This window comes from Anabrus simplex, chromosome 2, assembly GCF_040414725.1.
Source record: "Anabrus simplex isolate iqAnaSimp1 chromosome 2, ASM4041472v1, whole genome shotgun sequence".
Taxonomy (NCBI): Eukaryota; Metazoa; Arthropoda; class Insecta; order Orthoptera; family Tettigoniidae; genus Anabrus; species Anabrus simplex.
The window spans coordinates 606,217,824-606,234,322 of NC_090266.1; the positions used below are offsets into that span (position 1 = coordinate 606,217,824).

At 36.7% G+C, this 16,499-nt stretch overlaps 1 protein-coding gene across 1 annotated transcript in view; it reads right to left on the reverse strand.

The window, feature by feature from the left end:
* Positions 1–363: 363 nt before the first annotated feature.
* The window catches only part of Ser (Serrate), a 499,400-nt gene continuing 483,264 nt past the window's right edge, over positions 364–16,499 (reverse strand). The window contains exons 17-19 of the mRNA XM_067140991.2: positions 15,626–15,961; positions 7,158–7,320; positions 364–7,060 (exon numbers count right to left, since the gene is read on the reverse strand). Of these exons, the coding sequence (XP_066997092.2) occupies positions 6,402–7,060; positions 7,158–7,320; positions 15,626–15,961 (1,158 nt within the window). The 3' untranslated portion in view covers positions 364–6,401. The remainder of the gene's footprint in view (positions 7,061–7,157; positions 7,321–15,625; positions 15,962–16,499) is intronic.

The window sequence follows — 16,499 nt, forward strand, 5'->3', positions numbered from 1 at the left end:
GTGTCCTCCTTGAGAACAAACAGTATTTAGTACTGTATCTTATTTGGTAGGGACAGTGACATTTATGATGCAAAATGCAAGATGTAGATGATAAAGTTTTACTTCTCCAATATGTTACTATTGCAAACCTTGCATTTTAAAAAATTGGGTAATATCCCTTTTGTATCTATACTCTTGAAATATTCTTTATTTATTCATCTCTTATGAAGATTGTAAAGTTATTTTATGAATTGGGATTTCTTTAAATTTTCATGTTGTGATTTAATTGATATAGGACAGCTCCCCATAAGCATAGTAAGTTATAGCAGTCTTGGTTAACCTGGGTTCTCCTGTATATATCATACCGGAACCATAAATTACATGTCATGTTTTCTTTTCGAGGGGAGGGAGCGGAGATGGGATGACAATGGCTCTATAATTGATTACACCTTATGCTGTTAATAAAATCTTAATGGAAATGAGGGATTATTAAAGGAAATATATACATATGTACCTGGCATACCTGGTAATCAACATTTAAAGCTTAAAATCCTATTGTTATCATTGCTAGTAATATTGCAGCAACTATCTCCAGAATTTAATCACACAGGAAAATGTATAAAATAAAACTATGTTAGAAGTGCCTGTTGTAAATTTGAGATATTTTTATTTCACATCGCACTGATGAGGGTGCATTTCATAACATCGAAAATGAAGCAGCACTTTCTTCATTTAGCTCCCATATTATTGAAAGATTTGACATCAAAATATATATATATATAGATATATGTATATACATATAGATTTTATAAAACTCTCTGAGGAATCTGTATGGATAATGAACATCACAACGTAATTTATTTAACAATGATCCATCTCAGACATATATATCTCTCTGGTCACACTCACCCTGTAATATCAAGTTGCTTTAAATTTATCTAACAGCCGTCAACACCAATAATTTATGAAAAAATATACACAGTATTTCCAGTATTTCAACTTTGTTGGCACATTATCTTAGTTATAGTACAGCATCCTAACAAATGGTATTGGAAAAAAATATCAGTCCTAAATTTTAGGAAGGAAATATACTATCTTATGCCATACTCAACAGTGAAATTTACTTTATCTCACATTACACATAATCAGATATTTCATGTTTTATTATTGGATAACAAATTACTGTCTTTCAAAAATGAATGTTCACAAGAAGGAAGACATTTTAATTTTATTTCAGGACTGATAGAACCCATAATAATGGAGACAAGCTGGCAGAAAATAATGAGTGAACATACAATCATACAAGCACTTTCAACATAACTGCCATCAGCATGAGTAATAATGTAAAGAATGGACTCGAGGGTAAGAAAAATTGGGAATGTTTCTCAGTACCAACATGGATTTTACCTGTGACTTTACACCAGAGGAAGTAAGCAAGCAGTAAGTGTACTGTCAACTCAGCAATGAATATCAAATATCAGAGAAAGATATAAGCGGCTGCTGATGTGTCTATACCTTATCCTGTTCTAATAGAATGTATGTTTTACTTCAGGAAGCTCTCTGGTTCTGCAGATAATGAGTGGCCTCCATGCTGGAACTGGTCCCAAGAAGTGCTTTACACAATTTATCATCAAATAAGTGAGCCTCCCTGCAAGGTTGAATTAAACAGGCTTCACAGCTGAGAGGCTCAAAGAAGAATTCATAGCATTATTTCCTGAGTTCATTACCACATTTGTTTTCAGAAGTCATATTTATCAGAAACCAATCATGTTTCATCTTGGAAATTCTGAAAATATCATTTGCGAAGAATTTTTCTTTTTTAACCCGTAAGGACGCGCGCATGTGTAAAAATTACTCAAGCAAATTTAAAATGTATATTTCAGTTATTTCTCGCATGCTCTTCAGACCTCCCCTCTCAGTACCTTTCTAGTGAACTCTTCCAAATGTCTTGACCTTGACTCAGTTGCATAGCTATGTTAGTTACGCTCATAGTGTGAGAGAAACATCGACTAGGTAAATTTCACCTGTGCACGCACTTATCCATTTCAGAATGCCATTGTTGTTTATTGTTAACTTCTTCATTTTTACAGATGAACAGTGCAGTAATTATTATTAGACAAGTGTAATTTATAGTATGTGTGCATACTTTTGGCAAGTTTATGCAAAATTTTAGTGAATTTCACAAATTGATGATATATTGCTCTCTGATGCAGAAGGAAATTAAAAACCTGTTAGATGTTCCCTAGGAAGACAGTGGCATTGAGGCTAGTGATGAGTCCGAAAGTGACAGTGTTGAAGAAAGTGATCATGATTTGGAAAGTGAACAAGAGAATGGTGACTGAAAGTGTAGGTGTTGTGGTTATTGTTTCTCCTAGTGTTCGCTATGCATCGCGATGCAGATATTGATGAAGAATTTGGTGCCAAGAAGAAGCCAGAAATGAAGGCAATGTACAGTTGTACTAAAGGGGTTGTATAACACGGTTGACGAAATATGTGACACACCGTCTCAATGGCTGCTAACAATATTTTTTGGCATTCTGAACATCGCTGCTATCAATGTTTAAGTCACCTATAAAGTAAACAATCTGAAGACAACCTACAGTCCGTCAAAATTTTTTGAAAAAGCTGTTCTTGGAACTCACAGAGAAACATTTGGCATCGAGAAGTAAAATACTGATAATGTATATCGTATAATCTATATCGTATCAGTACATTCCTCGGAAAATGTCAAACAGGAAGGTGCGAAGACTATGGAAGTAGCCGGTGTGGAGACTGTGGAACAAGTGAATGAGCGACCAGAAGTGAAATGCGATGAAGTCTGATCTTCGACCATCCTCTACAGTTCTTACCCTCTGCTCTTCCCTCTGTATCCAATGGGCGTTTATCGTATGTGACTCTTTTGACACAAAAAAATGTGTCTTATATAAACGATCTAATATAAACAACTGACTGATGCCACTGTCTGTGTAAGCATACTGAGAACATGAACATATCAATGTCCATTCTTGTTATCACAAGTTGCATATTGCTATAATTATTCCAGAATTATTTCAACTGATTTAGTACATTAATTTATCATCATTTACATGGTTTCCAATTATTACAGTTTAGAATTAAGGTGGATTTTTTATTATGGGCAATATTCACCCATCGCGTATCTTTGCATCTCGACAAAGAGTGCACGTCCTGCCGGGTTAAAGTACAGTATATCTATAAAATGTATTCTGTTGTTTAACTTGTTTCCACAATTAATATAATTAATTATGACTGAATGAATTGCTTAGGTTTTGAGGCACAGTGAAAGATATTATTGAAAATCATATGTTTTGCCAATATAGCACTATATCGTATCATATATATATTTAGGTTTGAAAAGCAGGTACATTTCAGGGAAACTGTTAACCATGTACAAATCACAACCACATCTACTGAGTCACACATCACTAAGTACACTTACCTCATCTAAGAACCCAATTCACAAAATTTGCTTTTCATTTTTTATTACTTGAAATGAAATTTGATAGTTGTGGTACTCCAGAACTGAATCTCTAAACACAAGACATCTAAAATTGCATACCTAGTGGATAATTATTTATTCCAAATAATGTATGAATTGAACATGTAAGGAATGAATTCTAAAGGCTTCTTTATGAAAGAGACTTCTATGTGAACAGTAGCAGAAACCATAAATAATATATTCAATATACAACCAGAACAAATGGCTCTAAAGGAGCAAGTAGTATTTACATATTTACAATTAAAATTCCAACATGCAATTCACAGTGAAAAACTACCAGATGTGCTGACATCATAACATCTGAAGCTTGACAAGAGAAATGCAGTTCAGGAAAATCATGTTTAAATTTAATCTCCTATATGTGAGACATACAGCAGGATGAACTTCAGGAACAAATTAAATAAATATTAATTAAATTGCAAGGTGTAATCAATACTCTGCCATAATAATCTATTTTAATTTGCTCAATAAGAACAGTTACATGATCAGAGTGGTGTTTCCATTCACGAAGGAATCCATTTCTTCATAAAATTTTATAAAACACTAACATCAATTGCTATGTATTAGTATAAAAATAGCAGTAATATCACATAGTGAATAACACATCACTTGACAGAATGATATAAATGGATATATTTCCTATTCACCGTCCATTATCGGTAACTATTCTGAGTTCATACGGAGAATTCTTAAGCAGAGATCATAGAATTTCAGGAGCTTTGGTCATTTCCACAATAAATTCAAACACTTCATCAAAACACCACAATACAATGAGCCCTCCTTAATTACCGTGGAGAAATAAACATGAATCACTGAATAGATATGCTGAAATAACATTGCACTGCCCATAGTATTTAAAGTTCAGTTGCACAACAGTTCATACTACTGTTTACTAATCTTGATCTTGAATGAGCTCATTTCTGTAATTTTAGGATTTTCTTTCTGCCATTTGATATACAACAAGAATTCTACATTTTGAAACTTTTGTAAACTTAAAAATATTTGTGTTATATATTTCCAAAAGTGTATGTTCATCAAAATTCTCTTATTTCATGCATAAATGAAACTTTAAAAAAAAAAAAAAAAAGAAAGGATATGGTTTCATGAAACAAATTAATGAGGTACAGTATATTCAGTTTCTTTCCAACTCACAGCAATGAATGTAAGATACTGTAGAGCCATACTGAAGAACCAATAACAAGTAATTTGAAGTAAGCAATATTATCAACAACTTTCAAGCTTGAAAATATGTAAAATATCGAAGACTAATTAAGGTACCTAGTATAAGTAGATAACACTGACTCTAGTTTGCCCTTCTTTGATGAACATGAACTATGGTCTTCATGCAAGTGTCTGTACTTAAATACCATCTAAGAGGTAAAGATCACTTTTTACTCTTTGCAAGGCCAAGAGTTTAATATAATTCTGTCATTTGTTTCTGTAACACCTAAAAGAGATAAAGAAAACTGAAGAGAATGATGAGAGAAGTGTGAACTAATATAACTGAATACTTCTTTTGCCAACCCCTTCACCCAAATTCTATGTGCAAAGTTGACAAGTGATTTATCTACGTCAGTGTAACAAAGAAATCTGCTAGCAGTGATTATACTGCAACAAATAATTGTCAGCAAATTAAAAATGTTATAATCAATTGCTGAGCAAAAGCCAAAGCCTTTTCTGTGCAAGACTTGCAGGCTTCTGGAAGAGTGGAAGGTAAAGGGTTAGAGTGGTTAGCCCTATAAGTGGGTTCCTTTGCTACTGGCTATTAACCTGGTATTCATTTCTGTTGAAGGCTATTGAGAACCCACAGGTCCAGAAGTGGAGGTCTTTTTTTAAAAACAATTTTTGATTTCCTGATGGAGAATTGAACCTAGGTCATTCTAAGTGAACTGAGCATACCTTTACTATCTTAGATAGGCAGTATCCATGGGTGAAAGGACAATATATTAGAAAACAATATAATTCTGTACAGTGCATGATTTGTTACTTCCAAATCTGTGACCAGATTATGTTCATTCTATTCTCTAATTATGGACTGCATACAATACATGTTGATTATTGAGTACTCAAATCAGAAATGACTACCTCTTTATAACAAGGTCTTCATATTATAAAAATATATAACACAGTTAGCAATATTAACATTCACTTAAAAAATGGTTTAAGGCAACGATGTGGAGTTGTTGGGCAATTGTAATAATTTACAGCATTTAACAATTTTGTTTTGAAACTCTTTAGCTCAGTGGTGTGTACAGGAAATGACAAAGTATAATACTTCCAGTTAAGTGCAAAGTTTAGTTTCTTTTATAAACAGTTATAAATATGCAAGTTACCACAGCCATGTGGCACAATATCTAACGGAATAGAAATGTCAAGAACATTTGTCTGTTTATTTTGTATCTTGTAAGCAAGAGCGAAATTTAAAAAATGCACCAACATTCATTCATGGTACTGATTTCTATTCAGGTGAGAATATGTCAGGGCATTGATAAAATATGAATACTGATATTTTGTAGAATCCTGTTTCAGTAAGGACCAGACAGGACACTCCTTCCGTCACTTTTTACCTAAATCTATCTGCGTTTGCTCATAACATTTCCTTAAATAACAGTTTTGTAGATCCAAGCAATGATGATATAAACACAAAATTCAGATACAATGTTTCTTCTTTCTTGTAACGATGACAGAAGTCTTGTCAAATAAATGCAAACAGCAGTTTTATAGAAGTTATACAAAAAGAAACACTCAGACTGAAAAAGGTTTAGCACGATTGCACTTTTCCCCAACTTACATTCAACAGAAATGTTGTAAATAACTCTTGTTTCATTGTCACTTTTCAATAATGCAAGGCAAGTTTGGCTTGGATAGCAACTGTAACATGTTAGTGATTGTATCAGTCTTGCCTTTATACTATCACGGTTAGCACTTCACCCCCTCGATCTACTTGGGAGGGCTGTAACGTCCTTTGAACTGGGGGAAGCACTTTAAGATTAATAATGCGTTTTGCAAAGTCTTTGTGCGCACTCGTATCATCAAAGGCAGCTGTATTTTTTCTAACATCTGGGTTCTGTGCCTTGAATAGCAGAATTTGACTGTTTCGATGAGTGGGATGAAGACCAGGCTCACTACTAGAACTAGCCACAACCTTACTTGGAGCAACTTCAGGTTCAGCAAGCATCTCTAGCATTTCTCCAGCAGGTGATTCACCACTACTAAGTGGTCTGACAACACTCACACGTGGTGTCTGTAGATCAACTGCACTCTCTGCAGTGCTAGGTTTAGCAGTGGAGGCTCTTATGCTTCCCAAGCTTGTTGCCAAGCCTGGACTGACTTCATCCTTGAATGGATTGGCATAACGTCTTAAATTTTCTTCATTTTGGAGGTTGTTTGACTTTTCATCATCATGATGGCGATGACATGGTCCTGGTCCTGATCCTCCAAGGGCTCCGCCACTTGTTCCGTGTTGTCGTCTAGAATAATGATGCCAATAATAAAGTCCTCCAATTCCTGCTGCACACAGAATGATGAGAATGACACAGATCAATGCTATGAGATAACCATTACCTGAAAAGAGAGAAATATTATACATTTTCCATAGATAAGAGCTGAGTTTCAACCCATATAATAAAATTTATAGAGGAGTTATTTCATCAAGTTTTACCAGGCAACTCTTCGCTGATGAGGGCTGTGTCAACATTGACCTCCACTATAGACACGAGTGCTGATAGATTTGTCTGTTTTCGGCTGATCAATTCCCCCAATACTCGTATTCCTTCTGTTACAGCTTTATTTTCTTCTGATCCAGAAGTAGTAGATAGCGAGGACTGTAAACAGTATCATAATATAAATTTGGTATAGGTTACATCAAAACATGAATGACAGATACAGTCAATGAAATGTTAGAAATAAATTGATGAAATTAATAATGAGTGAGGCAGAGCATATCAGAAGTAATTCTAGATATGATAGACAACTTCTCAGATATGATATAGGGTGAAAACTGATTACCTTTTAATTGGGAACTAATATCTGAAATAAAATGTTCAGGTATATGGAATAGGAAAGAGACTTCAAGGCTGTAAAATAGACTAGGATACAATTTAAGGAAAACAAACAAATAATAGTTGTGGCTTTCGAATCTACAATCTCAGCATTTGTTTAAAGTGAAAATATGAAACCACAGAAAATCTTAGTGAATTATGGTGGGTTTACATCCATTAATTTAAGGATGCTCCGACTCATCCTTGTAACATGTTGATGCGGACTCCTCAGAATCCGGCGGTCCACTGATGTTAAGCAAACAGTGGATTTGTTATCACGTGGGATAGCGCATACATATAGCAAAATTTTCTGCCATGCTCAGTTGAAGACCACTCCTCAGGAGACAGTGATGTGTCAATGTCCAAGATACAGATTTTTAGCCTGATAGGTCTTCTTCTTCTTCTTCTTGATATGTTTCGGCTTATGCAGGTTGGTCAATAGGGTTTATTATTCAGGGTTATCTTCCCAAAAAAGATTTGGCTTTTCTATGCCTTACAAAGCTCCTTCTTCCCTTGGTTTTCTGTCAGCATTTCCCTTCCTTTAGCCCCTATGCTAGACTGGTACTATATTTTAATGTAACATTAAAAAAAAATGCAGATGACTTAGGCCTACATCAACTATGTATTATGAAAAGGAAATATTGATTGTACATAAATAGACTTGGTAGACAGCTAGATGAATTGAAATAGGACTATTAATTAAATAGAATTGAAAAAGATTCAATGGGTGAAAGACAAAAGACCCTCTGCAGCATAAAATTTACTAACGATGAGGTCATCCTGTTGGCCAACTTCCCAGAGGGAATGACACAGAGATATATACGAGTATACTGTTCTAGTGCATCTGGTGAAGGAACCTTGAACTAGCACTAGGGTCATGTGACTTGCTTTAAAAAAAAAAAAAAAAGCACAGATGGCACATTCTTTGGCTTAGAGCAAGCAGAATAACAACATAACCACACTAGAAATGATACACGCCATAACATGAAGAATAGGCTACTATTGCAGAAATGACGAATCTGCATGCTAAACCAAAGAATATCCTTAAAACCCTTAAAGATTCCCAAGAATAGTACTAAAAAGGTAAGCAATTACTACCACTTCACTGCAGTTCATTGTAAATCCACAGCCTGTTAGTGGTTAGCATATGGACCCCATCCTTCTTTTTAAGTGTCGTGCCCGCCCCGCTCCAGAACCTTCCAAACCTGAACTTGTGGTCCTTGTTATTTTCCAAGACCTTCCCAACCCTGCCCCCTCCTCCAGCCTTCCCACCCCATGTTCTGAGAACATCATACGTTTTTTGACTATGGTGCTCCAGAACGTTCTCCCCTTTTACCGCCCCCATATCCTTCCCCAAGTCCATAAGCAGCGCGACTAGTGTTCAACACGCACATGGACATGGCATACTCAGGGAATCAAATGAATTTTACATTCTCTCCCCTGAATGCAGTCCCCGTTTATAGTTAATGTTACAGATATACTGTACTATGTCAATATTCAATCTCTGAATACCAGTCATGTGCTTCTGGACTTTTCCCTTAACCTGTATGCCCCAGACATTTTAATCTTGAATCAAACGTTGCTCACTGCCAACCAATAGCCTTGTTTTTCTTTTTATACCCTCTACCGAGCTGATCATCTTGGTGAGGCTCATGGGGGTGTAGCTATCGGTATTAAGAAAACCATTCCAACTCGGCAGCATTTCTATAATTGTAATAATAACTTCTCAGAATATTTAATTATTGAAATTTTCTTTCCAAATAATTCCTCACTTACCTTTATTACTCTATACCTGCCTCCTCGTACTCCCCCTCCTACTGACCTTCTTCACTACTCAGTTGCCCATTTTCCTAACTATATTTTTGTAGGTGATATTAATATTCATTCACATAGTACTTTTACCCCATTACTTTCACATATCCGGGGCATTCAAATTCCCTTCCCCTTCCACACCCGCCCTATTTCCCATTCCACCCCTGATGCCCTTATTGTATCACCCTCCTTCTCCAATCTCAAAGTAGATCAACTCCTTCCTATCAATTCCGACCATGCTCCAGCTCTCCTAACTATACCTTCCCTATCTTACTCTTCTCGCACTTCCCCACCTCGACCCCCTTCTACACGACGTTTCTCCCAAACTAACTGGTCTAATTACCGTGCTACCATCACTAATATCTTGCGTGACTCCCCTCCACCTACCTTCCTACCTAACCTTACCTCCCTCATATCTCTCGTAGAACTCGCTATCACCATAGCTGATCGCCTTCACATTCCTTGCCACTCTTATAATCCCTCCAAGCCACCCATCCCACCTAAAGGCTTATCTCTCCTTAAGCTGGCCCATGATTACTTCAAATCCTATACTTGAACCCGAGACCCTGCGACACTTTGTGAACATTGACAACTAATGTGACGTGCTCGATCTTATATCAAAGCAATGAAGAAACGACACTGGACGACAGCTTGTTCTGACCTTAACAACATTCATGAACCTCGTAAATTTTGGACCACTTTTTGACAACTTACTAAAACTCAAAAATCCCTCCCCACTTACCCTCTCCACACTGGACCTACCCCTCCCCTTACTGACAAAGAAGAAGCTGACGTTTTCGCTGACTACTACTATAAACATTTTTCTCCCTCTCTCCTCTCCCATTACTCTCATCCTGATGAACTTTGCATTTCCCAACACAGTAATCCTACTCAGCCTCACTTATAACCCTCCTTCCTTCATTTTCGTGATGTCGATTATTACTCATCCTCTCAACGCCACCATCACTCCCTCCAAAATTCTTTCCTTTCTCTGCCACAAACGTAATACCACTCCTGGCCATGACTGCATTACCTATCGCCATATTCAAGAAGCACCCTTGATCTTGATCCATATCCTATGTTCTATCTATAAGACTATGTTATACACTGGCATGTACCCCGAACACTGGGGTCATGCCATTATTCTCCTTTCCTCAAACCTAATAAACTACCTTCCGATATTCATTCTTGCAGGCCAATATCTCTCTTATCTGTCCTCTCCAAGATCTTTGAAGGAATACTTTGTAAAAGACTCTCCCGTTATTTACAGTCCTTGAACCTCCTGCCCTCTTCCCAAGCTGGTTTTCGACCTCACTATTCCACTCAAGATCATCTTTTCCACATTACCGCCTCCCTCACCACCTATCTTAAATCCCACTGTCCAGTATCCAGTATTCGGGAGATAGTAGGTTCGAACCCCACTGTCGGCAGCCCTGAAAATGGTTTTCCGTGGTTTCCCATTTTCACACCAGGCAAATGCTGGGGCTGTACCTTAATTAAGGCCACGGCCGCTTCCTTCCCACTCCTAGCCCTTTCCTGTCCCATTGTCGCCGACCTATCTGTGTTGGTGCAACGTAAAACAACTAGCAAAAAAAAAAAAAATTCCCACTGTCCCGCCACTTTAATCTGCTTAGATGTAGATAAAGTGTTCGATTCGGTTCGGCATCCTGGTCTTTTTTATGAATTAAGTCACTTACCCCTCCCTATCACAATTCTTTGACTACTGTTCAATTACCTCAAAACCCGGAAAGCCACGATCACAATCCATGGTACCCCCTCCTACACTTTTCCTATTACTTCCAGCTTAGCTCAAGGCTCACCACTGTCCCCACTTCTCTGTGTCTTATACACGTATGGTATACCCCACCCAGACCCTCCTCTTCGCCTCTAACAATACACCGATGACCTTGCCCTCCTCACCCTTGGTTGCACCCACACCTCTATCCAAGCCAAAGTGCAACAATATCTCACCTCCCTTGAATCCTGGTTAAACTCGTGGCATATTTCCATCAACCCCACTAAAACTCAATTCATTGTCTTCCGGAAAAAATCCCTCATTTGCCCCACACATAACGAAATCCGACTAACTATGTATAACATACCTTTCATTGAAACTAACATACTAACCTACCTTGGGATCCAATTTCAGAATAACTTACGTTGGAATCACCACCTAACAGCTATGCATAAGAAAACCGTCATTTTCGAGTCCTTCGCTCCTTAACCAGTTCCACGTGGGGTTTATTCCCTCCTCAAATGCTAAACATCTATAAATCCTTTATTCATCCCCTTGCTACATATGCTTCTTTGACATGGATAGACGCCCATCCCACTGAGTATGCTAAATTGACTCGACTTGACAGACATGCCCTTCGTATTGCCTACCATCTCCCTTACGATAACCCCTCGGTCAATTTCCAACGTTATTATTCCTCTCCCAAAATTCTCACCCACCTGTACTCCCTCCATCTTAATTACCTCACTCGAGCCACTTCCAGTCATAACCCAGTTGTTCAAGAAAAACTCACCTCATCTCCTTTAGCTACTGCTATTCTCAATAATTCTTGTACCCATGCACTAGCCCACCTCTTTCCTCCTGCAATTACCTAGCTTCCATCCACTTCTATTCTACCGCACCCTCTTTCACCATAATAATAATAATAATAATAATAATAATAATAATAATAATAATAATAATAATAATAATAATAATAATTTCTTCAGTTGCTTGACATGTACTTAGCGATACTCCTGGCTGCAGTAGTCTCCCTCTCCTCCACTCACTGGCATTAGCGCCAAAAGCGCTCTCTTTGTGCAAGTGATTTTCAAGCCTGTGCAGTGTTCGCTCAGTGTTATTATTCCCACATGTGTGTGTTTCTTTCTATTCACTAGTGCTTCCAGTGCTTTACTATTTTTCTTTCTAATTTGTGATACACACACTCCGTATTATTTTCTTCCACAGTTGTCTCGTATATCACCTGCTACAAATTACTGGATAATATCTGTCACTTCACTGTTGTTTTTAACACTGCATTTATGTTCACTTTTCTATTCTCTCAATTATTATTATCTTGTATATTAGCTTATCACTTACTTGCCCTCTTGTTATTATTACTATTCTTACTATTATTGCACTTATCGATCTTTGTTATTTAACTTATTTTAGTCTATCATTTGGAACTTGCTTTATTTTCTTACCATTCACGGTGCTCTTATGTTACATATTAGTGACGCCATCTCTCAAGCACTCTGTTGAACTTCAACAGTTTACCTTTAATGAACTTACAAGTACTCAGTGCCAAGGCAGCACAAGGACATTTATGTTGTGTTTTCTTTATTGTCAGTGTTTAAATAAACAAGAGAAGACAGTTTCTGTTATTTGTGTGTTTTTAAGTTTACCTTATGCAAGAAGAACTTCCTTTAATTTAAACAATGAACCGATTATATAATACTATATCACCAATGAAGAATATGTATTCTATTATATGTTCTCGTGTTGTTGTGAAGAAGATATTCAGTTTTTATTCACTGTGTCTATTGTACTCTTCATGTATATTGTTTTTTGCCAATAAACGGGGGTTTGTGGGGGAGATCATGGCGGGGTGCAGTGCGGGTTTTCCCTAGGGGGCCACTTGGATTCGCAGTTTCTCCCTGCGCCAGGATAACCTCCTATCCCTTTCCATTTACGTATGTGCAATACATACTCCTCCCTCATTCATTTCATCTCTCAATTTTTATTTTGCTTCACTAGGCCAAAGAGCCGCTCGTACGGCTGTCGGCCCGCCTACCCCTCGTGGGTAGGAGTTGAAATAACTGTTTGATTTAATGTTTTAGCATATGGAGAACAGGTGAGGTGAACTAAAAATATTCAGTATCATCTTATTTTTGTAAAAAAAAATTACCGAGCTGTGAAAGAAGGTAATAAATTAGGATGTTGCGTGCTAAAAGTTTGAATATCCAGGGTGTTTCCAAACATGTGAGAAGTAATTAGGAGATGGACAGTACAACCCAAAGCAACACAAAAATTCCTTTGAACATGTGCCTTACAGTTGATCATTTACGAGCTAAGCCTGTTGTAGTTATTAACTTAAAAATGGGGGAAGAGTTCATGTTTAGGTTTAAGTTTGAAGTCAAGCATGCTGTTATGGACACTGCAGTACTTCGCTAGTTTGTGGAACAAGGTTGCCATTGAATATGTGCAAAGTCTGGAGTGTTCAAATTGTCTGACAATCAATAAGGTGGCGTGTTTAGGCGTGGACATTTTGAGTACTTCTTGTATTAGAATGCAGTATCCCTGCTGGTACACAAACATGGCAACAGCTATTTGACATGGGATATGCCAGGTAAGGCTATTACCAATACTTCCTGTACAAAGTTGGAAAATCTATAACTTGTGAACGATGAACCATAAGGCATATGTTCCTAGGGACTTTTGTGTTTCCTGGAGTGTACTATCCATGCCCAATTACTTCCCACATGTGTGGGACATCTCTGTATAACACAAACAACAATTGAGTACCTGGGTGCAACAAGAGCGTTGGTGGAAAAATGTGATTGTGAGATAAATGGCTTCAAAGTTTTGAAAGTGTAGGAATGATTTAATAAAACATGAATGCACTGAGAGACAGACTTATTATCAAGAATATGCAAATGTGTAAAATTTTGCCATAATATCCAGTCATATTTAATGATACAAATATAAATACTGACATTTCTAGAAACTTGATCAAGGCTGTTATTGCCTAGAATATAATACTGTTCAGCCTTATTTTATAAATGTTCTAGCTCTAATACTTTTAGGGTTACTGCACAATCTTTAGCCCTCAGATTCTCTTTCAACATCTGACATGTTATTTGGGGCATCATTATTCACACATTCTATGTTCAGGACACAAGTAAACCACTCAGCATTTTGTGGTTTCAAAAATTTACATAATACATAATAATATATCTGTGTTTTTTTTTTTTTTAGCAAGATTTACTCCTGGTTTTGGCTCATTACTCACATTAAGGGCTGTGAAACTTAGAAAAGGGGAACTATGATTGAAAAAGTAAATGGTTGATATACTGCAGCATATGTATTTGATCTTGATACCACACCCTTTGGAGAGTGGTGTAGACGACTATATTTCTGAATGCTAAATCTGTAACCTTTGGCATGTGGTGTCTTAAAAAAACATTGGAGCAAGAGCCTTTGACCAGTCTTTTATTAGGGAAGCAGCATTAATGACATTCTTAGCCACATTTCATATCCAACCTTCTGAATTGCATTGTCGTTTTACACCTACACAGTTACTTTCATTGTTATCAACGATAATTTCTTCTTCCGAAGTAACATGTTCCTCACTAGCACCCATCTTACCATGTGGCCACACCGTGTGTGTGAACAATGAACAGCATGGTCATGGGTGCAGCAAGAGCGTTGCACGCGATCATCTTTCCAAAGAGCTCCTCCCATCTAGTGATGTCATACCGAACTAATTTTTGTACAGACGATAGTTGAATGTTTGACGAATTCAATGCGTGCATTTATGCAATAAGAGTGTTAGTCTTTTAACGCTCTTGTTGCACCCAGGTATTCAATTAATGAACATATTTATCAGAGCATAAAATGTATAAAACCAACATGGCAGCATAACAATGACTTCATTTATGATCATGTCTGAAATGTCCCTTCCAAGTCTGTAAATACAGCCAGACAAACTAATTTCACCCAATGAAATTATATGTTTATAGAGATAGCAATATTGCACTGACATTTTTCAATACTGGCATGTTGAAATCTGTAATCAACCCTTCATGGAATCCCATCAACAAACAGAATAGACTAATGCCTTAAAAAATTGCACAAATTCTGCCTTTGAAATATGGGAGAAATGTTGTACACAAATAGGAGAGATTTGCATATAGAATGACACGTAGTCCCATTCAATCCCATGGAGGGATATAAGTGGAATTAAGATGATAAATGTATGAAAACTCTAAGATTCGTAACCAAAATAAGCATCATGCTATGAATATTCAGAAAGAAATGATATATTAAAGATTGGAAGTAGTTGTTGAGAACAGCAACGAAATGAATCCAGAAAGTGATGCAGAAGAATGTTAGTTCCAATTTTCCATCTGATCGAATACTTTATTACGACTAAAGCTTTCTCTTATTCTTTCAAACAACCACCTACAGAAGGTATGAACTATTCTTTGGAAATTTTTTCATGTAACTTCCAGCAAACAGTAATTTACATGCACTATGTAATAATATAAAATATTGGCTTACCATGGTAACCTCAATGGTATCATTGTAGCCTTGCTTTAGATCACATAGCAGAATAAGCCTATCCTGACCACCAGTATGAGATTGATGGATAGCCACCAATCTACGTAACTCTACACATAGTCCTTCTGTACTGACTCCCTGAGGCAGTTTGGATCTATCCAAAAGCAAAGTAAGACGTGCACAAGAATTGCTAAGCTCTGCTTGATTTGGCCAGCACGATGGAGGTGCAGGTAGTAAAGGGGGTCCAACTCTTTTACCACTCTCCAAATCACGACATTCTCCCCAAGGAGCACAGGTTGGAGTAAGACATGCTTCACGGGGAGATGGTACACAAACCTGAAACAAAAATAACAAATCAGTCTGACAAAGAATGTATAGAAAATAAGTTGCATCATGGAAGAAACAAAATATATTTCCTGCACTGTTATAAGTATAGCATGAATATTTGACAGTTATTTAACTTCTTTAATGATCTGAGATAAGGACTATGCAAAATATTTGCACAAAATGCATTTCCTTTATTATATGAAAAAATCAGAGTTTCTGGATTTCCTGATTTTTTTGGGGTTTTCCCAAAATTCAGAGAATTTTTTATAGTATATCCCAATATAACGTGTCAGTTTCTCACTTTTTTTCTCTCTAATTTGTTAAGAAGGAAGCCATTCTTTCTCATTGCCGACTCGGTTAATATAACTTTTAAGTTTTTCAGTCTGTCAAAACACAAAATACTATAACATACCTGTAAAAAGCCTATTAGTAAGAGAATAGTATGTTTCATTCTATAAGAGCATCCTTAGATTCTACCAAATCACTTTTAACCATGCATATATATGTACAATATTGTTTATATTGCATAAAATTGTAATCAAGAACA